Source organism: Pithys albifrons, chromosome 2 (assembly GCF_047495875.1).
Source record: "Pithys albifrons albifrons isolate INPA30051 chromosome 2, PitAlb_v1, whole genome shotgun sequence".
NCBI classification, from domain to species: domain Eukaryota; kingdom Metazoa; phylum Chordata; class Aves; order Passeriformes; family Thamnophilidae; genus Pithys; species Pithys albifrons.
In genome coordinates, this window is record NC_092459.1 from 45,687,383 (window position 1) to 45,713,139 (window position 25,757).

The 25,757-nt window shown below is 42.4% G+C and overlaps 2 protein-coding genes across 7 annotated transcripts in view; one reads left to right on the forward strand and one right to left on the reverse strand.

Annotated features, from left to right (window-relative positions):
* The window catches only part of WASF1 (WASP family member 1), a 91,735-nt gene extending 84,126 nt beyond the window's left edge, over positions 1 to 7,609 (reverse strand). For 3 of the 6 annotated variants that reach the window (XM_071548900.1, XM_071548895.1, XM_071548897.1), the window contains exon 1: positions 7,510 to 7,609. The gene's annotated coding sequence lies outside the window, so the exon portion shown is untranslated. Of the gene's footprint in view, positions 1 to 6,303; positions 6,324 to 7,495 lie in introns of those variants that run through there. The other 3 variants (XM_071548896.1, XM_071548898.1, XM_071548899.1) reach the window with 3 other exon arrangements.
* Positions 7,610 to 8,397: 788 nt separating this feature from the next.
* The window catches only part of CDC40 (cell division cycle 40), a 42,351-nt gene continuing 24,991 nt past the window's right edge, over positions 8,398 to 25,757 (forward strand). The window contains exons 1-3 of the mRNA XM_071548903.1: positions 8,398 to 8,631; positions 19,247 to 19,333; positions 21,921 to 22,050. Of these exons, the coding sequence (XP_071405004.1) occupies positions 8,437 to 8,631; positions 19,247 to 19,333; positions 21,921 to 22,050 (412 nt within the window). The 5' untranslated portion in view covers positions 8,398 to 8,436. The remainder of the gene's footprint in view (positions 8,632 to 19,246; positions 19,334 to 21,920; positions 22,051 to 25,757) is intronic.

Consider the following 25,757-nt stretch of genomic DNA (forward strand, 5'->3'; position numbering starts at 1 on the left):
GGAATAACAGAGTTCATTCTGCACATGACTGATATGCGTATGTATTCTGCCATACAATGCCACTCTTCAGCTGCAGTGCAGAGCCCTGCAACACCAAACATGTGTTGTACCACTTTTGATGTGTTTTCACAAGAGCAAAATCAGATAAAACTGCAATTACAGCAACTTTCATGATCACCTCTACAGCAGGCTAGGCCACCAATCAGTTCTCCTGAACTAAGAGTAAAATAACTTTTCCTCCTGCTGTGAAGATCATCTAATCATAGAACATTTGAGGATGCCCAAAGCAAGATCAACCAGAGCAGGTTGCTCAGACCATCAAGATGTAACCAATATCACTGTCTTATATTCCCATCAGAGACCAACATTTGCCAGATGGGGTAGCTGAGCAGCAGAGAAGTGAATTTTTCCCCCTCACAAATTACAGAACTTTTGTGAAGCCTTTCTTCCAAAGAAAGAGCACCCGTAACAAACTCAACATGTATTTTTAGTTGTGTTCTCAAGCCTCTTAAGTTTCACAACTGCACATGGAATCACAATTGGAAAAGTTTGACAATCACAGGCTTCTCCTTTAATATCAACAAAAGGCTGAACCAGCTGAGAGTTAAAAGACCTCTATAAGCATTTCTGCACACACGTTCAGTGGCTAGTGGCTGAACAAGATTTAACAAGTTAAGCATTTCCTTTTTTTACTGAAAAGCTGACTCTGCACGCCACTTTTACAAGGGCTGGTTGAACTACTTAAGTTCACACAGATTACCAAGTCATAAATTACTTGTGATTTTCCTAATTTTCTTTTTTAATTACTTGAAGGCTTGTGCCAAAAACCTCTATGGAAGGTGCTGGTTTTGTCTTATGATGAGAACCTTTGCAGAAAACTGCTTATCTGGTACAGCCGATCTGTCAGACAATCTACGTGAACCCACATCACCATCCTGAATGTGCCTGGAAGGAAAAAGCTCCTCAAACCATGAACAGAGTCGTGTTGTAGACATACATCTGACAACTTTGATTTTGGCTACTCCACAGCCATTATGTCCAAATTGACAACAGAGTGCTGCTGGACAAGCCACTTCAATATCATATTTTGCATAAATACTACCAGTAAAGTACCTTAGTGTCAATCACTCTTCCAGTTTTCCATAACCTATGCATCTATGTGCAGTGCAGATATTGAAGAAAAGGGTTAGGCTGAAAGACGACGACTCCTCCAAAAAGGACCCTCATCAGCTTGCTGGACTGGCCTAAGACAGCTTCATAAAGCAATTTTCATTATTGATTTATGTTTAAACATGCCATCCCCATGCTACAAGCTATTTCCATATTTAGTCTATGGATGTAGGAGTTTCTCTTGTTATCCCCCTGTTTTGGACTGCATCATTTTGTGTAAAACAGTCCATTACATCAAACACCCTGAAAATTACTCCAAAGCCCTGAAATTACAACATTTATTTCAGCTATAGAAAACTGAGAACACCTCACTGCAATGAATACTAATTTGTTTGAGCAGTCATCTCTGATGAGAAAGAACAAAGTTCAAATTATTGGTTTGAAGCAAATAAAGCAAGGAGTTTAAGCTGGTTCTGTGTATTCAACAGAATTAGTCTAACAGTGAATGACAGACAGGATACATACATATAAAGACAGAAATACAAGTGCATTTAGTGGACAAGGGCAAGAGTCTCAATTCCTCTCTTCTCACAAAACACATGGCTTCAATAAGTTGCCTTTTACTGATTGCAGGTTTTTTTGCTTTTACATCTGCTATTGGACAGCATAAATTCATGTGTATTTTATAGTTTCCCCCTCCTGACTTTTATTCATCTGTCTTTCTTTTCCTTGGGTAAATAATTCCAATCTTTTAATTGCCTTGAAAAACTCTGCCATATCAATTGTATCATACTCTCTACAACGCTGTGATTTATCTCTTTTAAACTAACTGACAGTTAATAACACACTTTGAATAGCAGATAAGAACTAATGAATTTGTATACAATGGCACTTCCTTCTCTGTGCCTTTTCCCCACATCTGATTGAAGCTATAATTTGGGTAACACCTCAGCAAACTGCTCAAATTTTTTTGTTATATTAACATTGTTAATTTAGGAACTCCTAAAACATATAAATGGTATCTTATTTTCTGCTTCCAAAACACACAAGTTTGCATATACCAAGAAGCAGTTTTACCTGTCACCCTGCTGTGCTTTCACACAGCTTGCTTAGACTTCTCAGGTGACCTTTCCAGTATTTCTGAATTTGATTAAACAGTTTTGAATCCTCATTAAATAATTCTACTCCATAAATCAAATTCAACAGATGATTAATAGAAAATATCAAACATCTCTCAATTTAAGACAAAACATTAAACCTCCTATAACTTACCATTTCTATTATTCCCTCTCAGAGATTTTTGTGATCCATGAAATTATTTTACCTCTCACATCATGGCTTCTTCATTTAATAGCCTAGTTTGAAGAACCTTCAATTATACCTTTGAAAAGTATATGCAAATTAGAACTATATTCAAATTTAATCTGCTATGCTATTACTGCAATCAAACCCCCAGCAGAGTAGTGAGGCACGACTGTCATTGCAGAGGCAGGACTAACCACATCAGCAATACTAGTTAGTACTACTGAGTCTACCCTCAGTCTTCACTGTCATCACTTACTTCTATCTATGGGCAGTTGTGATTGAAAAGGATGAGAATTACCAGTACATGTTTTCTCTTTAAGAGCACCCAAAGATTTTCAGACCTGTTCTCTATGATCATTTTTTCATTATAAGGTCATTTGCAGAGTATTTGTTGGAAGCTCTCCTTCAGTAACTCTAAATCTATTGACCGATTTTCTACCAAATTGGACTTGACTACACTGAGGTTCTCCAAATTTGTGAAACCAAGAGCTAAATAGAGAACAAACACTCCATTAATACTCACAGAAAATGAATACAGCTTACCACAGAGCAGGAGAAAGGGGGAAAACACAGTACAAATGCCCATAGATAGAAGTAAGGACTTTCATTGTATGCCATAAAACCCACACCTGGCTTTAGAATAGATTCCAGTTTTCTAATAAGTTTGAAGTGTCATTAGGGCATTTATAATAATTTACTTCTGCATGGAGTCTGCTGTCAGAAGACTAAATTCACGTTGCAAGCAGAGCAGCTAACTAAAAAGTCAACCATCAGCAAAGTATAAACTCATTGAAAACTAGCCATTATTTCTGCTCCTTGTTAAGTGCTTCATTAAAATATAACTACATTTGTTCTTTATGTGCATAACATAATTTATTATGCCAACAGATGAGCGTATAAGCTATTTTGTTTAGCTTCCCACTCCCCAAAAAATATAGGCACATAAACATATTTTCAGAAACATATACACTTTGCATGGCATTTTCTGTTCTTTAACTGATAAAACAGCATTTTGAGAGAATCAAGAAATCCAATATTAAGATATGAGAATTTATAAATACGATAATTAACTTCATATACGTGGAAGTCTATAATTAGTTTTGCTGCCTGACCAACACATCATTTGTTCAGCTTGTGTTATAAGATGCAGTTCATAGCACTGCATAAGCACTTGAGGAGTTTGAAGAGGCTGCACAGCTTCCACCCTCCAGGGAACAGCTGGCTCTGAAAAAAATTAGTTTGTTTGCAAAGTCATCCCAAGTAAGTACGACAGTCTGAGTTGCTTCAGTCTTAACCCGTATCCGTTTTTGTTTGAAAGTACACCTTGTAAACATGAAATATATAGCCTGTAATCTATGTCAGACGACCTCAGGATCCCTCCCAAAAATCTTCAAGAGGCTGATTCACAGATGTCCTGGAACACAGAACTCTTATTGCAATCTGGCGCCTCGGTATCTTTCAGAATCCGGGACATGGTCCAAAAAAACAAAAACTGGAAAAGAGGTATTATCACACTTGCAGCAGTCAGAGGCTCCAAGGCGGCAGAAAAAGCAGAGCAGGAGTTACAAAAGGTGCTTCACTCTCCAAGCAGCTAAACCAGAGTACATTAAGATGCATTGGACACACAAGCAGGTGGTTATAAATGGGCCCAATCCAAATGCAGAAACAGTAACCTGACAAGACTTTCATCGTGATATCTGTTCTCAGCAGCCAAAAGATATGAACAAAGGAAAAAAAAACTCCCTCATTTTCTTTCAAACCCTCTATTTCCAACAGACCTTCATGTTTTAGTTCAATCCTCTGTCTGATAAGTATTATGCTTTTATTTTTTTCCCCTTTCCTCCAAACTGCAGACTTACAGATCTAGATGGATGAGAAGTGAGTGTATACACAAGTGGGCTGACAGCAATTTAAGACTGTTAAAAACATATATATAGAAAAAAAGAGAATAAGTAGGATTATATGCATCATTTTCTGTGGGGAAGAAAAACCAACAGAAAACACAGGGTCTGAGATAAAGCACATCCATCATGGAAAGCAACAAAAAAAGAACTACGAAAGACCAAGAAAAGGGAAAAGAAAGTAGGATAAAATACATTAAAAGCAGAGGGAAACAAATATCATTATTAACTATAGGGAAGAAAGAGGCTGATGTGAAGGAAAATTTGTGAAATGCTGAGTTAAAAATTAATATATTTAACCCCAGATTGTTAAACAAATCAGTCTTATACAGGAAGTGTTGGGGGTTGGGGGCTGTTTGGTGGTTTCTCCCCCACTTGGAAACTGTCTGCCTGAATCCAACCAAATTTGACAGAGGACTAGGATTCTCAAAGATAACTGCTTATGAAAATGCTAAGTTCATTAATGCTATGAGTGTCCTCACCACGGGGAAGGCTGCAGAATGCATTAAGACCTTATTGCACATTTGATGATCCACAAAAGGATGAGATTATACTAAAAAAAATTCCATTAGAGTTTACAACCACCCCTGAGATTTAAACAAAAACAACAACAAAAGCTCAACAAACCCACATACCGAAAAAAAGAGTAGAAAAAGAGGTAAAAAGACAGGCTTTTACTTCTCCAGCAACTACTCTTGAAATACTTATTCCTCTTTCCTTTCACCAGGGGAAAAGATATAGCAATACTTGTATAGTATTTATCACTGGGAATAATAAAAAAACAGGTGCAAAAATGCCCTCTTTATATGCAAAAGTGCAGTACAAAGTGGGACATTTTCATCTTCCTTTGGAAAATGAAAAGAAGAGAAGCAAAGTGACTGCAAGTAAAAACAACAGTGAAAAAGCAGGATGGAAAGCAAAGCCAAGTAACCCAAAGCACCTTCCACCCACTAATTCAGTCTGTCTTCAGAACCAGCAGCATCTAAGGCGTAACAGAGTCCATTTTGTGGAACCCAGTTAAAACAGAGCCTGCTTACAGCATACAGTCGTTATTCATACATACAGTTACCAATCAGCACACCTTTTAAAAAATCTTTTGCTTTATTTTGTATCAATCAACCCTATCTTGAAATTAGAAATATGAAGTCAATAGTCAATATGTGTTAACAAATCTCATCAGCAACTTCTCAGCTTTTTGACAAAACCAGACTTTAAATAACCATGTATATTATCCACTTTCAAAGTGTAGTGAAGTCAGTTTTTCAAATCCAAAAGTGACATCCACGTGCTTGCTGAAAATTAATCTCTGCTACCATTCAAGCAACGAGAAACTTCAGATGGGATTCCACTGAATACCTTCTCCTGTGTTTGCTTACATACTAGCCTGATAGTACCAGAAATGCAGATAATTTAAACCAATTAAGTGATTTTTGTAGGTTCTACAATGAAAGCACCGAGAATCCCAGGTGATTACATTTCACTGGCAAACGATCTAGTGTTTGGACACAACACAGCTGAGCATACTTGAGCAAACTATCAAAGCTTCGTGAATTAAACATTCAAAATTCAAGGATAACAAAGCAGAATTAGCTTAAAAGATTTTCAACCCAATTCTCCAGATAGAATTTAACAGACTGGTTGTGCAAACAGATCTCGAAATTTTTCACTTTTCAGAAAGCACACCTTTCAACTTTAGACAACACCCAGGACCTGCATGCCAAGAGAAAAAGGAATGCAGCCATATGGAAACAGTTAACGATTACTGCCAATAAACAAATTGATTGCAGTGGAGGAACCACTTTTGATATTAATAAGCAGTGATTCATGTGGAGCGTCATATAGCTTTCCTTACTTATAGATTCATCAACCACAGATATAAGATGAAAAAGTCAACTCATTACCATATGAAATGCTAGTTAAATGTCATATATTTCAGCTGTTGGAGATGTAAACAAGAGGTCTCAGCATTAAAAACGCGTGACTTTACCTAAAATCCTGGTTCTAGAATACACAGAAGAGGCATGCCTGTGTTTAACACAACAGATCCAAACGCAGCACCTTGCTCCACTCCACACTACAAACATTTTCTATATGCCCTCTATGTTTAAAAAAAACCCATAAAAATAATCTAAACGACATCTTCTCAAGCTAAGGAAAGAAATGCCTCAAACCGTGACTGCTGAAAAGAGTGGAAAAATCAAACTAGAGCATTTAATCAGATTAAATGCCACTGTGTCACAATTAGATGTCACTGTGTGCCCACTTTAAATCTGAAAGCACATGTAGCTCCCAGGGAAGTCATGGCAATGCATCGCTCCAGGTGCAAGCGCGTGCAACGCGCACACCTGGCGACACATCCCGCCCTCGGCACTTCCCATTGATCCCACCCGCGGGCGCGGCGGGCGCTCAGGAAGGGGTTGCTGAGCGGGCTGGGAGAAGTTCGACCCTACGTGCCTCTCCTCGCTCCCGGCCATCCCCCGCGATCCCCGAGCGCGCCTAACAATGGTAGCAGTGTTCCTCCAGCGGGCAGCTCTGCCCTGCGATGCGATCGAACCCCGCTCCGCCGCCACCGGCGAGCCCGCCCGCCCGCCCGCCCCTCGGCATTGCCGGTGCCCGCGGCGGCCCGGTCCCCGGGGAGGGGGAAGGAGAGGAGGGGGCGCCTCTCTCCCCCCGCACCTGGCGGCGGTGACGTCACCCCGCCCGCCGCGACCCCGGCCCGCCGCCCCCGCCGCACCTTCCCTCCCGCCGGGCGGTCCCGCCGCGCCTTCCCTCCCGCCGGGAGCGGGCACTCGGGCCGGCCGGCACAGGGACAGCCACAGCGAGAGGGAAGCGCGGCGCTCCGGCACAAGTGTGGCCCCCTCCCCTTCTCCGCCCGCCTCGCAACACGCCCCCCTCCTGCCCCTGCCCGCGGGGGCGGAGGGGAGACGGGGGAGAGGGGCTCCGAGACGTGCTTTCCCTCCTTCCTTCCCTCCCTCCTCCATCCATCCCTCCATCCCTCCCTGCCGCCGCCGCCGCCGCCCCCCGCGCGGGCGCGGACAAAGGGGAGGGGGCCAACACCTGACGAGCACCGGTCCCTTTGTGGGGCAGGCGCGTCTCGCAGCCCCGCCGGGGACGGGGAGCGGGAGCCGGTCCCTCCCGCCCGCCCCGGGCACCGCGAGGGAGGGCGCGGGGGCACTTACTCGCCTGCCCTCACCTCGCACCTTCACGCCGCTCGCCGCCCGCAGCCTCAGCCGCTCCCTCGGCGGCCGCCGGGGCGCTGGAAGTTCAGGCGGCGCCGGCCATTCCCGGCTGGCGGTGCCGGGGGCGGGCGCGGAGCGTCCCCGGCGGCTCCACAATAGGCACACCGGGCAGCGCGCGCGTGTCCCCGTGCGTGTGCGCGTGTGTGTCTGTGTGTGTGTCTGTGTGTGTGTGTGCGCGCGCGGGGGGCGGCGCCTCTCCCGGCGCGCCGAAGCCGGGCGGGATGCGGGGGGGTGCGGGGAGCGCTGTTTACCCGCCGGCCGAACCCCCCCCCGCGCCGCCCCGATGCTCGGGCTGGCCCACGTGCCACCGCCCCCCACCCCGCGGGCGGGCAGGTGGTACAGTCCAGCCCGTCGGGCGCCCTCGCCCCCCGGCTTCGGGGAGGGCGGGGCCCCGCCGCTGTGACGTCACCGAAACCGGGTGCCGGCGGCCAATGGGCGGCAGGGGGCGGGGCTGGGCGGTGGGAGCCCGCGGGTGCTGCGGGGCCGCCCTCCCGCCCCGCCGCTCCCGCCGAAGGGGCGGCCAAAAGCCTTTGTGTGGGAGCGGAGGCCGTGAGCCTGCCCCGGGCCGGTCCATGTGTTCCTCTGCCGGCACGCAAAGCGCTGGGGAAGGGAGCAACCCCCAGTGCACCGCGCCGCGTTGCATGCTGGAGTTTGGAGTCCTGCCGTGGAGTCCTGAAAGGTTAAGCACCACCAGCAGCCAAGGGGAATGATCCCCCCTCTAACGCTTGTGTAGCTTGTAATGAGCTATCAGAGTGCGCTTTCCGTTTTAAAGAGCCGCCTGTCCAAGGCGCAGCCGAGCCCGCTCGCTGTTCGGGGCAAGGGACGCGGCGAGCCCCGCAGAGCTGCCAGGACCTGCCCGTCCCGGCATCCCCCGCGCCAAGATGTCGGCGGCGATCGCCGCGCTCGCCTCCTACGGCGGCTCCGACTCGGAGCCCGACTCGGAGCCCGAGGCCGAGGGCGGCTCCCAGCGCTCCGCCGCCGTGCTGGCCACCCGCGACGCCGTGCTGCACCTCCGGGCGCCGCCCGCCGCGCCCCCGGCCCTGGCTGTCGATGCGGCCCCGGAAGTCGCCGTGAAGGTAGGCGGCCCTCTGCGGCCCGGGCCGGGCTGGGTCCGCACCGCGGGCCTCGGGACGCTCCTGGGGACGGCCCTGCGGCAGCCCCGCGCTGGGGAGGCGGGAAGGGAAGGGTGCGGGCCCGCCGCCTGGCCCGGCCCGCCTGGCCCGGCCCTGCCCCTGGTGCGGGGCCGCAGCTGTGGAAGGAGGGAGGGAGGGAGGGAGGGCTCGTGTCGAGGAGCCCGGGTGCATCCCGGCTGGGGGGGGTTAAACCTATTAAAGCGTGTTATCCCCATCTCAGAGCGTGTCTCGGCTGTAATTCCTTAGGTACTCTTTGCCCGCTGTTCTTTGAGTTTAAGATGTTTCCAGTGTGGTTTTCCCGGCTCGTGGGGTGAAGTCGATACTTGATAGGCCGAGTGCAACTGAATCCTGTGCTAAAGGGCAGCCTGAAATCTGAGCGGTGTTTCCGTTTTTCTTCCACTCTTGCTGGGCAAACCTGAATTTTCCTAGTTCAATATCATATTGACTCATTTCTGTGATGCCAGAAAGAGGGGGAAGGTGCTTTAGGACTTAACACCGGCACTCTGGACTCTGAATCCCAAGGACCTGAGTTCCAGTCTCAGTGGGACCGTCCCCTGGCAGTTCAATGCCTCCCTGCCATCCCATCCCGTCACATCTCGGATGCTCAGCAGGGTCAGCCCCGGTTAGTACCGAGTGCTGTGACAGTCCCGAGGACTTCCCTGTCACTGTCCAAGCTCGCTCGGCCGTGGCAGATGGACCTCAGGACTTAAACGGTGGGGCCGGTTCTGTGCACGCTGTGCCTCACCTAAAAAATCCACTGTGCAGGCTGGAAGGGCACACCCATGTGGGGAGAGCCCTGCCCAAATCTGCGTTCGCCAAGTCTGGCCATACACACACAGTTTGTAATCAAGAGCAGGCATCTTCCCATGATAACTCTGCATGTGTTACTGTGTTGCTCCTAGTGTTCTGAAAAGTTTCCTGTTTGTGACCAAGAGGTGAGTGGAATCTTTCACTCTTGTCATTAGTTAATTCTTACCACTTACCAATTAGTTAAATATGACCACTGAAACTGGTCAGATTTGCATGTGTACGTTTTATTGTATATTTTCTTATCCCTTGGACTCTTGGAAATCTGACTTCCTGAATTTCAGCATCTGGCAGGCTGTCCTGTACAGGCTTCAAAAGGATTGCTGATTAATAGCTGTCATATCTCCTAAATGTGAAGGATTATAAATGGCAAGTAGCATTGGCTGTGTTTTTCACCACTCCTAGGGCTGTAGCAGTGGATTTTCCCTTTACCACACCAGCTCAAAGGTTTCTATAGTTGCTCAGTTGCTGACATCAGGGAACAGATCTGAATTTTTAAGAAATCACAAAACTGCTAAGAGTTGTTTGCCCTTGGGTCCATTCCTTGATCTTGTTGGCGCCAATGCTGTGCCAGCACAGTTAAATCCCCAACACCAGTGCAGAAACAGGCAGCTGGAAGAAAGAGTTAAGGGTCAGCAGCCCATTCAGTTCAAAGCTGTTTGCCAGGCTGTGCCCTAGAGGGGGTACCCACCAGCACGTCTGGGGCTCTGCCTCAGTCATAATACTAAAATAAAAAGGGAGCGAGGTTTCTGAGTAGAGAAATGTTTGATTAAAATGTTGTCGGTAATTTTTGAGATCATGGATGAACTGCATATAACTGAAAAGAGCAACAGCTTCAAGCTGAGGCTTTCAGAATACAGCATGCTGCAGCTGCTTTTAGCACCTTCTTTGAAGAGTAACTGATAATTTCTTTGTGTAGTGATGTTAGGCTTTCTTTCTGGGTTCAAGAAATAAGGGTAGGTCTCATAGACAGCACTTTCTCAACACCTTCCAGGTCTAAAAATGATGACATCCCACCATTCAATGAAAGCTTGGCAGTCACCTCCTCAGGAAGTGAGGAGGAATTAGAAAGCCCTTGCTGAACAAATGTAAAATACATGATGTTTGAGTGTAGGTTACAAGTGTTGTGTAAGTACAGGCCTGGAAAAACTGCAGGCTGAGTGAGTAGGAAAGCAAAGTTACAGTTCATTAGTTACATTTCGCTTGTGCAAATGTTGTTTTAACATGCGTGAGGATCAAGTCTCTTAAGTGCATGGATATATGTATTATACAAAGGACTGGGAATGGATAAGTGAAGATGGTAGTAAAAAGGGGGATTAGAAGGGTTAGTCATACAATAAATATAAATGACAGCTGCACACAAGTGCATTTTTGGCAGTTGAGAATGCAAATCGTGGTTGGTGTTCTGCATCCTGGTTCTAACTGTTGTACCCCTTTCTTATTCAGCATTTTGGTCTGTTAACTGGCATAGACATTAGACTTATATGTACTTTAAAGAGGAATAGGTCCTCAATGTCTTTATTAGCAAGGCACAGTAGTTAGCATGTTCAACCAACAGCGTTTGGGTTACTTAAGTGTGCATATCAAATGTAGCCCTAAGATGTTACTTCAAGATTTATTTTGTTTTTCTATAAGAAATCTGAGTCTTTGCCTCAAAGTACATCGTAGTTACATAAAATCATATTTCTGTGAAAATAATTCTTCTCTAATTGAAAACTGCTAATGATTTGAAACTGTCCTTTAAAAATGTCAAGGGGTGGCTTTTGTGAAATCCTCTTCTTACATTCTGCATGTTAAAATAGGCCTATTGTTGATGTTAAATTACTCATAACAGATAACATTGAGTTATAATTATTGGTTACTCCAATCCAGTAGTGGTACTTCTTTCATTATAAATTGGAAAACCAACTGGATGAAACTTGCATGTTTCTGCTACTGTTTTTGGCACCACTGAACTGCTGAAAATGTTACATCAGCTGGGGGAAGGCAACAGAGGATGTAGGTGTGTGCTTCTGGTCCCTTCATGCAGAAAAGGGTCTGTTGTAAGAGCATAATGTTCAGAGAAGGGCAGCAGGGCCAAAGAAGGGTCCTGCTTCTGTATGAGGAATTATTGAGGACTCCAGAACTGAAAAAGATGACTGAGGTGAACACCACTGATAAGGACCTACAAAGTCATTAAATGGCGTGTAGGGGATATGTGCTGGTAAAGGCTGGTGAAGGGACTGGAGCATAAGCCCTGTGGGGAGAGGCTGAGGGAGCTGGGGTTGTTTAGCCTGGAGGACAGGAGGCTCAGAGGTGACCTCATCACTGTCTAGAACTACCTGAAGGGAAGTTCCAGCCAGCTGGGGGTTGGTCTCTTCTCCCAGGCACTCAGCAGTAGGACAAGGGGGCACGGGCTCAAGCTCTGCCAGGGGAAATTTCAGTTGGAGATCAGAAAAAAAATGCTTTCCAGAGAGAGTAATCAGGCATTGGAATGGGCTACCCAGAGAGATGGTGGATTCCCCATCCCTGGAGGTTTTTAAACTGAGATTGGACGTGACACTGAATGCCATGATCTGGTGAATGGACTAGAGTTGGAGCAAGGGTTGGACTTGATGATCTCGGAGGTCTTTTCCAACCCAATCGATTCTACGATTCTGTGACTTTTCCCATGCAGCAACTGTAAGCTAACTAGTAGGAGCGAGTTTCAGAACAACAAAAGAATGCAGCTCTCCATGCAACCTGTAGTAGGGGCTTATGCCTGTGCGAAGAAAGACTGTGTGTGTAAGAAGTTTGCACTGTTATAAGGAGAGTCTGGCCAAGTACTTGGAAGAGATCTGTTGAAGGAAGAGTTGTTAATAAATACATGGATTTCTTCAAGTTTACCAGGTCTTCTGACCTGAAAATATGTGTCTGTTGAGAGAGTGCAGAAGTATCATGTACACTTGCTCCACTCTTGGTCTCCCCAAGGTGCAGTGTCTCCTTCACTGATCTGGAGTAGAGGGCACTGAACTGGATTGAAATCAACCAGGCTGGCCCAGCCCAGTACAGGAGCTGGAGGGTCTGTGTTGCCTTTAATGTGAGGAGGGGTTGGAAGGGTCAGTTCTCTGTTGAATCTGGTTGGCCTTTGACACTCTGCAGGCTTCCAGAACAGTTTTATTTCAGAGGCCGAAAAATACTTCTGTCACTTTTTTTATTGTTTTTTTAAAACCTAATCCCTGCCCAGCTATGGAGAGGAGAAAGATACAAGTTAGCATGTGACCATTGTGTTAAGCAGTGATAGAATTTGGGAATTGTCATTTGTTAGGAATGTTTTGTCTTCTTTTAGCATGGTAGATTTTCCAGCTTTCTTTGATAAAAAAATATCCTGGAAAGGAGAGATGTTTAGAACTTACCCTCCTGCAAAATGCTGACAGTGTAGCCTAGTTCAACAGAGTGGTTTAGCATTTGCTTCTGTTGCTGGTTTACTTTTATTCTCTTGAAGTTAATGGGGTGGGCATTTACTGTTAAGTGTGTGAATTGGCAGAAAGAATAAAAGCCAATAACAGCCATATCTTAATGCTGGAGCTCAATTGCAAATGCTGTTTATCTGTTGATAATAAATTTGAAAGTCTTTAGAATGAAATAATGTTTATTTGACAGCCCAAGTGATTTATGCAAGAATTGGTGACAAACTGCAGCCTTTGTAGTTCATGGGATATGGTCTTAATTTACCACATTTTAATTCAATTGATAATTAAAACTAATTAAATATTATGCAAAGCAGCCCGTCCTTTTATGCTATTTGACTAAATAGTAATTAATTTACCTGGGGAGAATGGAACATTGTATATTTATTATCTGAATTGTTCAGAAAAAATAGGAAAAAACCCAACAGGTAGACATCAAAACTCTCTGCTTGCATGAGATGAAACAGGAAAGCACAAGCAACATTCTGTTCTTTCTAAGGAGCAGAATTACCATCCAGTGTTGCGGTACATGCTGCAACTTGGGTTTTTTATTTAAGACCTTGCTTTGTTACCTATTACAGGCATTTTGCCTCTGTTTAATTAAAAAACTGTTTTTGTCTTGCATATATGTAAAGAAACTTTTCTTTTGGATGTTTTTTTTATTATTGAACTAATTTGTATTTTATAAATCAAGTATTATTCACAGAAAGTAGCAGTATTTGGTTTTGGCATTCAGGAAGGGTTTTTCTGAAGAAAAACAGGACTGTGACATGTTAAGAGGGAAAGTTAATCTGATTTAATGTATTTGTGGCCTAAAATCTCTTCTATTTCCTGTGCCCTTTCTTACCCTTTTAAGTGGCCAAAGGGCTATGGTAGGGCTAAAGGAGCCTGCCTTTGCAGGAGCTGGACATGCTCTCTGGAGAGTTATAATGAAGCACCTGCTCGTCCACACTTGGCATCAGAAGCTTCCTTCTGTCTCAAGATAAGATTCCTCAGGCAATGGCAATTCTCCAGAGTACAGCCCTGAATACCATTCCTCTCTAATAGTCTGATGCTGTGTTGTAGAACAAAAGAGACAAAGGGAGAGCATTTCAGTATCAAATAATTTTTTTACTTCATCAAATCATATCTGAACTGTAAATCAGCCCAATGCTGCAAGTAGACATTACATCTATTAAAGAAAACCAAAACAATACAACCAACACACTGAGTAATTTGGTGATATCATAGAATCATAGAATCGATTGGGTTGGAAAAGACCTCCGAGATCATCAAGTCCAACCGTTGGTCCAACCCCAGTCCATTTACCAGATCATGGCACTCAGTGCCACAGCCAGTCTCAGTTTAAAAGCCTCCAGGGATGGGGAATCCACCACCTCTCTGGGCAGCCCATTCCAATGCCTGATTAGTCTCTGGAAAGCATTTTTTTCTGATCTCCAACTTTAATTTCCCCTGGCAGAGCTTGAGCCCGTGCCCCTTTGTCTTACTGCTGACATCTGCCTCTTTTTGCCTCATATCAGGAGTGATATTTGCATCTGTCTGAACACATACACAGCTAACCAAATTTCAGTGGATCTCTGGACTGAGGAATTTCTGCCAAGCTGTGTAATCTGAATCTTTCTGGGCTGAATTAGGTTCAGTTTAAACCTTTGATCATTCTTGATTTTTCTCCTTAGGACCCTTTTCAGTAGCACGTATCTTACCTGATACGTAGTGCCCAATGTGGCTTCTGTACTTCAGTTGGGTACTTGTTACCACTGTGAGAAAAGCAGAGGTGACGTGTGGAGCTGAAGTTTGCAGCTCTGTTGTATTGTGTCTTTAAAGATGGGCATATGCAGTAAAGCACAAGCTCCTAACACCTTCATTCTTCTCCTGCAGGTTATGTGCAGTGTTCCACCTTTACAGGGCAGTCCCGTGGTGTAAAGCAGAGCACTCTGGACTCTGAATCCCAAGGACCTGAGTTCCAGTCTCAGTGGGGACCATCCCCTGGCAGTTCAATGCCTCCCTGCCATCCCATCCCGTCACATCTCGGGTGCTCAGCAGGGTCAGCCCCGGTTAGTACCAGGTGCTGTGACAGTCCCGAGGACTCCCCTGTGTCCATGCTCGCTCGGCCGTGACAGATGGACCTCAGGACTGAAACGGTGGGGCCAGTTCTGCGCACGCTGTGCCTCACCTAAAAAATCCACTGCGCAGGCTGGAAGGGCACACCCACGTGGGGAGAGCCCTGCCCAAATCTGCATTCGCCAAGTCTGGCCATACAATACAAAACCACCTTTAATGATATTACAGCATGCCATTAGGCCCATATTTACACAATTTCAGAATGGCACGAAACACAAACTGCTTCTCTGCCAGTCTTACAGCTGAACTTTTATCTTTCTCTCGAGGAACTCTGTCTCTCTTTAAGTTGACAGCTCCTTGACCCCCCTTTGTATGATTCCTGTGCCTTTGAGAGTGGGAAGTGATCTGGGGTATTAGTTGGTTTCTCACTGAATTCACAGATGCCCTGCTCTTTCAGCCTGGCTACTGATCATCTTCCGTCCCGCAGAGCCACTTGTGTCACAGGTGGCATATAAGCTACATGATGAGTTGCTCACCTTAGGCTTTTAGATAAATCAAGATACTCCTGTGACCAAAGGAAAAGCTACATCACAGTACAGAGACAATCCCTTAGATACCTTATCTCAGTCACAGCTCTGGCAGGCTGCTGCTCCTGTGATCCTTTCCCTGTGAGCTGTAGCTATGGCAAATGCATCTGGAATGAGTGCAGTTAGGGCTGCTGTCAGCATAAAGGACAAAGTCATAAGACCTGTATTTACTTTTTCTGCTTTCTGGGTCTTAGAAAGATGAGTTCTGCAGAAAGATGATTCTTCTGGCAGTTGTACCCAGAGATCTTCACCATATGCAGAGGTTGCTGATGAGTTCATAGAACCATAGAATCGATTGGGTTGGAAAAGACCTCTGAGATCATCAAGTCCAACCCTTGGTCCAACTCCAGTCCATTTACCAGATCATGGCACTCAGGGCCACGTCCAATCTCAGTTTAAAAACCTCCAGGGATGGGGAATCCACCACCTCTCTGGGCAGCCCATTCCAATGCCTGATTACTCTCTCTGGAAAGCATTTTTTTCTGATCTCCAACTGAAATTTCCCCTGGCAGAGCTTGAGCCCGTGCCCCCTTGTCCTACTGCTGAGTGCCTGGGAGAAGAGACCAACCCCCAGCTGGCTAGAACTTCCCTTCAGGTAGTTAGAGAGTTCTCTTTTCTCATTAAAAAAAAACCACAGCCAAAACACACCAATGCAGGTGCCTTGTCAATTTGTGCTCTTGATGGGCTAGGTTAATATTTTTTAATGTTTCTTCTAACTACCAGTCTCATAATGCTGTACAAAGTGGCATTTATCAGATGTTGACCAAAGAATATTTTTTCTGCTGCAATTTCAACTCTAGCTGTAGACTTAACATTTCAGACTATGTTGTGTCAATACCTTATATTCCTATCAAGATTTCAATTCTTTAAAATAACTGAGAAGGTAAAGTGGGGAGTTGGAACACTTACAAATTATTATATAGTTTAAGGCAAAGTGGCGTAGTGAAAAGAACCATTATGTGCTTCAGCAGCATATTATCAGATCATTTGATACCCCAAAATGTGAAAACATGAGTAAGACCGGAGGTCTTGGGAAGTGTAGCTCTGATAAATATAACATGTGCTTCAATTTCAAGGCTCGGTGGTTTTCACACAGAAAGGCTGTGCCTGTGGTGGTCTAAGAGTGAACATATTGTGTGGCTTCGAAGTGACTCAGCACTGTTCCACCAGCAGTGAAGTGGAACCAGGATTGCTATAATTGTCCAGCAGAGGATCAGCTTTCATGGCACAATCTGTTTCTTTTTTCAATTACCAAGTGGCATATAATAGAACTTAACAGGAAGAAAAGAGGAGGAAAAATAGCAGAACTGAAAAATTCATGGCATTTTTGCAAAAGTGAATTTTTCTCACTTTTTCAGATTAAAGAGCAGGGAAAACTCTGCATCTTAATTTCGAGTAAACTGATCACTGCTTAAATGTCACTAACCAATGAGCAGATACATTTTGCCTTATTATCACAGAATCAATAGGGTTGGAAAAGACCTCTGAGATCATCAGGTCCAACCCTTTGTCCAGCTCCAGTCCATTTACCAGATCATGGCACTCAGGGCCACGTCCAATCTCAGTTTAAAAACCTCCAGGGATGGGGAATCCACCACCTCTCTGGGCAGCCCATTCCAATGCCTGATTACTCTCTCTGGAAAGAATTTTTTCTGATCTCCAACTGAAATTTCCCGTGGCAGAGCTTGAGCCCGTGCCCCCTTGTCCTATTGCTGAGTGCCTGGGAGGATCAATTATCTTCATTTTTATTTTCTCAAATTATAAGTTTGGTGGACAGGATGCGAGGTCCAGCTGGCAGAGTGAGCTGTGTGATGTGACTTGAAAAAGCTGACTATGAAAAATGTGCTCAGGAGATGGGGCTGTGAAAGCAAATGTTAAATGTGTAGGTAATACAGGGTAGGCATTGGTTTTGATACTCCTGATCTGGCTGCGGATGTTTGTTTTTGTTGCTGAAGGACTGGACCAGACCTGCTGTGCTGTTTCCAGGCAAGTTCATAGTGAATGAAAGTCAGGGCTGTGAATGTCCTGGTAGCCACTGTCATCCAAGCCCAGTGATTGAAAAGGTCACGTGATGAGAAAACTGAGGTCAAGGTGAGAACTGGCAGCGTTAAAGGTTCAACCAAGATCAGTGCAGTGGCTGGACCTGCCTTGTAAAATAATTGATACATGGTGAGAGTAAAGCTTTCCTGTAGGGCTTAACAATTCTACTAAGACAGTGGCCTTAGTAGAAAATCAATTGACAGGATTGCTTATGTCATGATTCTTTTTTGTTTATGCCTTTTCTTTAACACCATTTTTTTTCTTTGAGTAGTTCTAATCAAATATATTGGGATAAGAAGCCAAAGATATTTAGGCACTGATTTTCTTTTCTGTGTTCTGGACAACCAGGTTTTAAAATCTGTTAAGTCTTGCATGCGTGAGCAAATTTATAATTGACCTGCTGTTGAACTGGGGAGAAAAATATGGTTCTGGGCATAGCATGTTAGAGAGTAGCTAACAATATTAAACAAGGAAAGAACGTGCCACTTTGCTCTTTCAAGACACTACAATACAAAGCAAGACTGAGTTCGTTTGAGGTAATTTTCTATTAATGAAGCAACTGCTAAAATTTGATCCTCTGTTGTGCCACTTCCTTCTGTGAGTCACAAATGCTTTTGGATCCTGTTGTAGGTATGCACTGATTAAATGCTGGTGTTAATATAGTTTTTTCAGTATAATTACTAGGGATGTTTTCCATATAGCTGTGAGTCCTTTACAGTTTTTGTTATTCTACAGGATCTTCCTGTATCTACAGGATGCAGGAAGCAGTGTCATTAATAATTCTGAAAAATAACATCATTAACTGAGCTCTTCATAGGGAGGAGGTACTATCAGTTTAGAATCAATGTAAATGAGCCTTTGTAGAGCTCTCTGAAACCAGGTCTTTTTGAGCACTGGTATCTTATCAGCATTTTTCTTTCCCATCTTCTCTGCCTTCTGTTTCAGCCTCATGTGCCCTGAGTTTTTCCCTTTGATTTGCTTGAAGTTATTCTTTTGATTAGTCCCTCTTTCTTATCCCTTCATCTCTCAAGTTAAATTTTTGTCACGCTGGACTTGGAAACATGTTTAAGTACTAATGTTGAATTACATTTATATCTTTTGGTAAAAACTCAGAGGCAAAGGATTATTGCATTTTCTGAACATCATTGTTATACTTAATATTTGTGCTAATGTGAATTTTTTTTTTCACAACTGTCTTTCAGAAGTTACTTGTGACTTCTGCCTTCTACCTGTTGTAGAATTCTATCTTTCATATCTTTATATTGAATTGGTGACAACTTTAAGTGGTTTTTCTTTACGCCTGGTTTTCAAACATCCTCAAAAGAAAACCAAAAGCTTTCCTCTAATCTTGCTGTTCTTTTTAAAATGTGTGCATGAAGTCTTTCAAAAAAATAATAACTCACATTTAAAATTCTGCATGTGCCTTAAATGAATTTCTTAGTGATGGACTGACACTGTTTTTGCAGTCAATATGTTTTAAAAATAAAAACTTCAGCCAAGGTACTATTTTCTTTTCATAATGCTAAAAGTGTCAACTTGAACTACAGCCCTAATTTGGACTGAAAGAAGGTAATGTCATGTATTTACAAGTCTGCATGTGAAAAATTGTTCATTAATGTGTCTGTTTTATTTCAGGAAGATGTGGAAACAGGAGTTCACCTTGATCCTGCTATTAAGGAAGTTCAGTACAATCCCACTTATGAAACTATGTTTGCACCAGAGGTAAGAAACAATATTGATCTTTAGAGCAGAAATGCCTTTGGATTAAAGGGCAGAGGTTCAAAAAATTTCATGTGAATTTCCTATAAAACAACTTGTTTGGATACTTGCTGCGTTTTGGGATCTGGTTTTGGCAAATTAAAAAAAGTAGATTCTACACAGTTGTGGTGGTATTTTTAATGCTTGAATTTTAATATTCTATATAAAGCTCTTCTAAGAAGAATCCTAAAGTGTTTATCAGAATTGTAACTGGGAAAATTAAACACTAATGTGGGAAAATAGCATTATAAAGATGTTGAGAAAAACATGAACTGCATGAAAGTGGTCTCTTACTATTTTCACATTTTTGGTATTTATTCATCGTGCTCCTTAGAGCAAAATGAACAGTCTTGCAGATGCAAGGCTTGTAAGAGGAGGATTTAAAATTAAAGTCAAGGTACTTTCCATTTAATTATTCACATCAGTATTAAGAATTTTAGTAACTTGAGCTGTGCTAAATATATTTGGTGAAAAGCCATTTTAGGCTGAATTTAAACTGCCTGGTGCCATGTGAACCACTTTCCATTTTATTATAACTGACAGGTTATCTGAAAGATAAAAGTAGCTATTCAACCATTTAGCTTTTTTCAGTGTTTAACTTCTTTGTACAGTTTGTCTTCTGTTAGACCAGGAGTTAATTCTAGGCAGACAAATACCACATCAAATTTCTGCATTAGTTGTGCTTTATGCTTAGAAAACATTTTGTAGAACCACATAAATTGTCATTTTCATTGCGAGCTGGTATTTTGCGATGTATGGAAGCCGTGATGTGTGTGAGCAAAAGTACTGCTATATACTTACATTTACATGCAGCAGCCCTGCAGGTTTAGTGAGGGAAACCTATGTGGGAGTGTCAGTGTATGCCTGACAAGCACAGGGGTTGCAATTGAAGTTAGTTTGGTTTAATCTCTGTGTACTGCATTTATTTGTAGCCTCTGTTCTCTTCCCTAGCCGTGATAACCAGGAAGAGACTGGCATTTGGTGTCTTGCCAGAGGAAAAGAAAGGCAGGGTACCCTTAGGGTTTTCCTGGATTAATACAGCAAGTCCCCAGTTGCTTTTTAAATCCACAAAAGTATTGCTGGCAGTGTAATTTCTGTATTAAATATATACATATTTTTTCATCTCTTCCCCTTACAAGGGACAGTACACTGCAGTTTTGTCTTCTGAATGCTTGTACTGTATTGGGGCCACCTCTTAGTCCCGAGCAGGGGTGCAGCGTGGATGGCGGTCAGAAGAGCTCAGGCACAGCAGACATCAGAAGGCTTTGACCAGAAGGCTTACAACTTTAGAGAGTTTATTCAAGATAGATAAGACAGATCCTCATAGCTCATAATAGAAGAAGTACTTCCTAGAAGTTCCTATTACATCATCTCACATCCTGGTAGATCTAACTCTCACTCAGTAGCATTGTCCTGGGTTGAGCTGGCAAAACGCCAAGTGTCCAAGACAGAGAGAAAGTGTTCCTCCTCCCCCCGACCAGCTAAAGGAAAAAGAAGAGGGAGAGGGAAAAAAACCTCTAAACCAGGTTTATGCTGAAACTAATTATATGTATTTATACAGAAAGGAGAAAATTAAGAGAAAACTACAATATAACACACACTTACACAAGTTATATAGATATCTATAACAAGAAATAACCTCTCACTCCCCGATTAATACAAAATGTATTACTTTAGATTTATAAGTACTTTAAAAGACACCCTGCAAGAAAGAGAAAGAGTAACAACAAAATGTTTCTACTTCCCTGAACTCAAACAAAACACAAGCAGCAGCAGCTGGAGCAGGGCCCAGCACAATAGAGGAGCTGCCAGACGTTCTCCTCTTAGTTCAGCCATGATGGAGCTGACTAAGCTACACCCACACTCCGGCTCTTACCCCTTTTGAGATGATGCAATATGGTATGGAATACAATATTATTGGCTGGAAGAAGTCAGCTGTTAGCTAGCCCAGCCCAGCTCAAGTCAGCTGACAATCCCAGGCCTAGTCTGAACTTTAAAGCCTAAATCTTTGGCCTACTTGCTAAACCCATAACAAACATCCACACCTTTTATGTACTCTCACATCCAACATGCTACCACATTATTGGTTTCCCAATTAACCTTACGTACACCACAGCCTCTCATTGGCTCTAAGCCACCACACATACTCCAGGTAGCTGTTCTCTGTAGAACTCCAAACAGCTTTGCTTAAGGGATGCACTCACTGTCACCCCCCACAATACTGATCACACACTGAATGACAGCATGTGTTGATACTGTCAAGTATCAACTAGTCAAGTCATTGATATTTGTCCTCTGTACCACTAATGTGGGCTAGAAAGTTCAATCATGAAACAGACTGTTCAAAGCAACTGTGTGATTCCCTTGCAAGATAACAGACTAAGAAGCTTATTCAGTAGTCATAACGAAATACAAAATTGCAATGATTTTGTGTTACAATTTTTGAAAGGCAAGTCTTTTTTTTTTGTTGTTTTTTTTTCTGGAAAAGTACATACACAAAAATAAGAAATTACTAATTCTGCAATACTTTGTTTTAACATTTTTTATGTAGTTTGGACCAGAAAACCCATTTAGGACTCAACAAATGGCTGCACCTAGAAATATGCTTTCTGGTTATGCAGAACCAGCTCACATCAATGATTTCATGTTTGAGCAACAACGAAGAACATTTGCAACCTATGGTAAGTCCTTAACAGTGGAATTTACCTCCACCTTTATTATGCCAAGGTTGGACAAATTATGTTGTTCTCGACAGAACAGTTAATAGGACTGCAACTTCTGTGAATTTCATTTTATCAGACTTCTAAAATGCAAAAAGGCCTTCAAATGATAATCCATATGCCTGGAGATCCTAGTATTTATTTGGGAAAACTAATTTTTTAATTCTCTTTGAAATTGTAATCCAGTGTATGATCTCCTAGCAAACTGCTCTTAATTAATCCTTTCATTATTTGCATCAAGTGTAAAAAACACAAATGAAAATTTCACATTTTTAACATGACTAATCATAGAACTGTTATGCAAATAGAATCTTGCATGTGATTCTTATTAACACTTCATGTGATTCTCTCTCGAAACTAAAAAGAGGCCTTACTGAATTGTCATGTTCTTCAGAGTGGTTGTCAGTACATTCAAGCTGAATGCATCGGATTTACAGCAAATGGGAATACGTTACTAAAATAGTCTTGGCAAAGACAGACCAAAGAACTCTGTGTTGGTGGTCACTGTAGTAGCTGCTTTCTTATCTTGAATTATCTTTTCACTTGCAAATACTTGCATTTGAAAAATAAACATTGGAGTCTTGGAGAAGCTTGAGGTTCAAACAAACTTTTTATGAATTGTAAGAAAAATTGATTTTTTTAATAGGAAAAATGTGGAAGGACTATGGATTCTAAGCATTCTTTTGGACACATTTGAAAGAACAAAACTGCTATGTGTTTATATGTAACAGTGGTTAATTTTTCTTCTTTCATTTCTGTTTTAAACTTGATTGTAAGTGCTTGCTCAGTTGAAGTATCACTTCATATTCTTCAAATTCAGTTTATTAAGCAAGTTCTGATACTTCCTGTTTAAACTTAAAATGTCACAACATAACTTTTTGCATAACGGATTTGCATCTTTATTCATATTTATGTTCAAAATGCTACTCCTTGCAAGCTCTGTTGCCTCAAAAATCCCCTCCCTAAACATGTGTCCCCTTAAATTCATTAGGTTTGGTGTTACAGTGAAAACAATTGCCTATCATGTCCTCAGTTTTTGACTTCTTTGATATTTATTAGAGGTTTTCCCATACAAGTTAAAAAATGAAATGCCTTTATGACAGTCTTTTACCTATTTTAGCTAATAGATGCTTTTCACTGTGTTGTTAGGATGTGGCATATAAGCAAAATGCCAATATTCAGAAGTGTATCTCTAGTTCCATAGCATAATTTTAACTCAACTGTATTTTTGTTGTTAGAACTTGACAGACAGTGCAGATAGGAGCCTCTTCAGGATCCGAATAGACAGATTAGATTTTGTTCTGTGAAATTAAATGTACATTGTGTGGGTTGTGCATTCTTGTATGTGTAAAATAGATACTGGAAGAAAGGAGTCTGTAGGCATTTAGTGTATGGTTTGGGGTTTTTATGTTTGAGAATTTTGGATTGGGGGAAAATAGAACTAATAAATCTACTCAAAACTCCTGCTGCTGGTTTTTATCATCACTCTGTAGCAACTGTCTTGAAAGCTGTAATACACGCAAGTATAAAAATGTATTTTTAAGACTTGTAACGTTGGCAACTATTCAGCTTTCCAGAAATGTTCAATAGATAATGATCTGGGTACAGTGAAAATGGAACTATGAAAAGGCTGAGATACTGGCAAGTATAAGCACTGAGAAGCTGAAGTTCAAACTAGAAGATGCAGTAAATGAGCATGATAGTCTGGCTCAGTAGAAGGTCTATGCAAAACAGCACTCATTTAAGTTGACAAAAGGTTATCTCAGAAAATTCAATGTTCTTTCTCCATTTGGAAGGATATAACAAATATATTCTCAGAAAACACCAAATGTAAAAATGAAATAAATTTGACAAGCATAAATCTAAGCCATGCATGTTTTTAATGGCTAAGAACATATTGGAAGAAGGGAGAATAAACCTGTCTTTTAAAAGCTGCAGATCCTGAGACCTCTGGCCTCTATTAATCTGTTTAGCACCATTACACTAAGGCAGGAGGTCTCAAAGAAATCTGCAATAGCTGGCATGTAGATAAGCAGTGACTATAAATGAAGTACAAGGGTGGTAAATTAGATCATGTGTCCAAAACAGCTCAACTGCCTCAGTGTCTTTCAAAAAAGCAGCTTTATGTTATGTCAACCTGAAACCGGTGTATTAATCACAAAAAAACCCCACCAAGTATGTTTTGGCAAATAGTCTTTCTTACCTACTTCTCTTGCAGCAAATATTTACTATTAAAAGTACATTTTCCTTGTGATGCCGGGGTAGCTGAGAACATCCATGCTGTCATTGCCTGGGGTCCTTCCAGCCCTTTATTCTGTGGGACAGGTGGGCAGCAATGGGTACCTGGTGAGGAGTATGAGAAGGAGCAAATAGTGATACATCTGAATACTTTTTTTCAATACACAGTCTCTCAACCAAGGGCAGTGCTTATATATTTATTAATTTGAAGTGAGTTTGTTGAGTTTGTTTGGTTTTTTTCCTTTTTGACACGCTTGTCAAGCTGCTTCTTGAGCCCATATAATTTTATTGTGTATATAGTAATTTCTGCAGCTTACCAGCACCTTGTGTGAGGAAGTCTCTCTGTTTTGAACTTGTGGAACTTAACAGCTTTCTTATTTGACTTGAGATCCCCTAGTCTCTTGTGCTGAAAGACAAAATGAGCAGTCATTTCTTATTCACCATTTCTGTGTCATTCCTTACTTTATAGGTCTTGGTCATAACTTCTCAGTCCGTTCTTTCTTTTTTTTCACCTGGAAAGGTCTGACCAATCTACTTACTCCTCTCTTGCAGCCTTTTCATGCCTGTGGCTGTCCTTGTTTCTCTTATGTCTCTGCTAGTTTCACTACATTGTTCCCCAAGATGAAGAGCAAAGCTGTGCACAAAGTTTACATGTTAGTCTCATTCTATATTTGTTTTGTGGCTTAATAAAGTGAAAGACTTTTCATTTTCTAAGAATTCTTAACTGGGCATTTTTCTCTAGAGCTTTAAGTAACTTGCTCAAAGCTACTTGCTGAATTTTTCCATGTAGAACATGATGGTCCAGAGCATGGATCTGCCAGCAACTTTTCTGTGCTATGCAAGCCAACCATTTATTCTTGTCAGTGTTTTAATAACTTTGCATCAACTGACCATGTAAAGACATGAGTTTTTTAAAGTGTCTTTGACATACCCTCTAATCAATCTAACTTGGTTTCCTAAAGATATCCAAAATCAACCAAGCTTTGAGATTGTCACTTCAGAAATATTCTGTTAGTTTTGTCATTGTAATTTACCTGTCCAGAAACCGTGTTGTCTGCTCTGCTGCAATATATAATGCTCATCCAAGTGCATACTAACTTTCTTTATTATAGCTTCTATTCCTTCAATCTTCTAACTATATAAATGGCTGGCAGGCTGACCTGTAGTCCACCATATCTCCTCTGAACAGTCTTTTGAAAGATGGCATTGTATTTGATACATTCCTTTTCTGTTATATTGAGATGATATTAGGTGAGAGTTTTTGCACTGTAGTTTGACTTTTCATCTCTTGGGTGACTGCCATCTGTTCCTGGTGTTTTGTTACTACTTTCTTGATTCCTTAATGTCCTCACTTGGAGATAGATACTGTGTCATGTTACACATAAAGAAAGGTTCTGGCGCAGGAGCCTGCCCAAGATACTCCATATTGA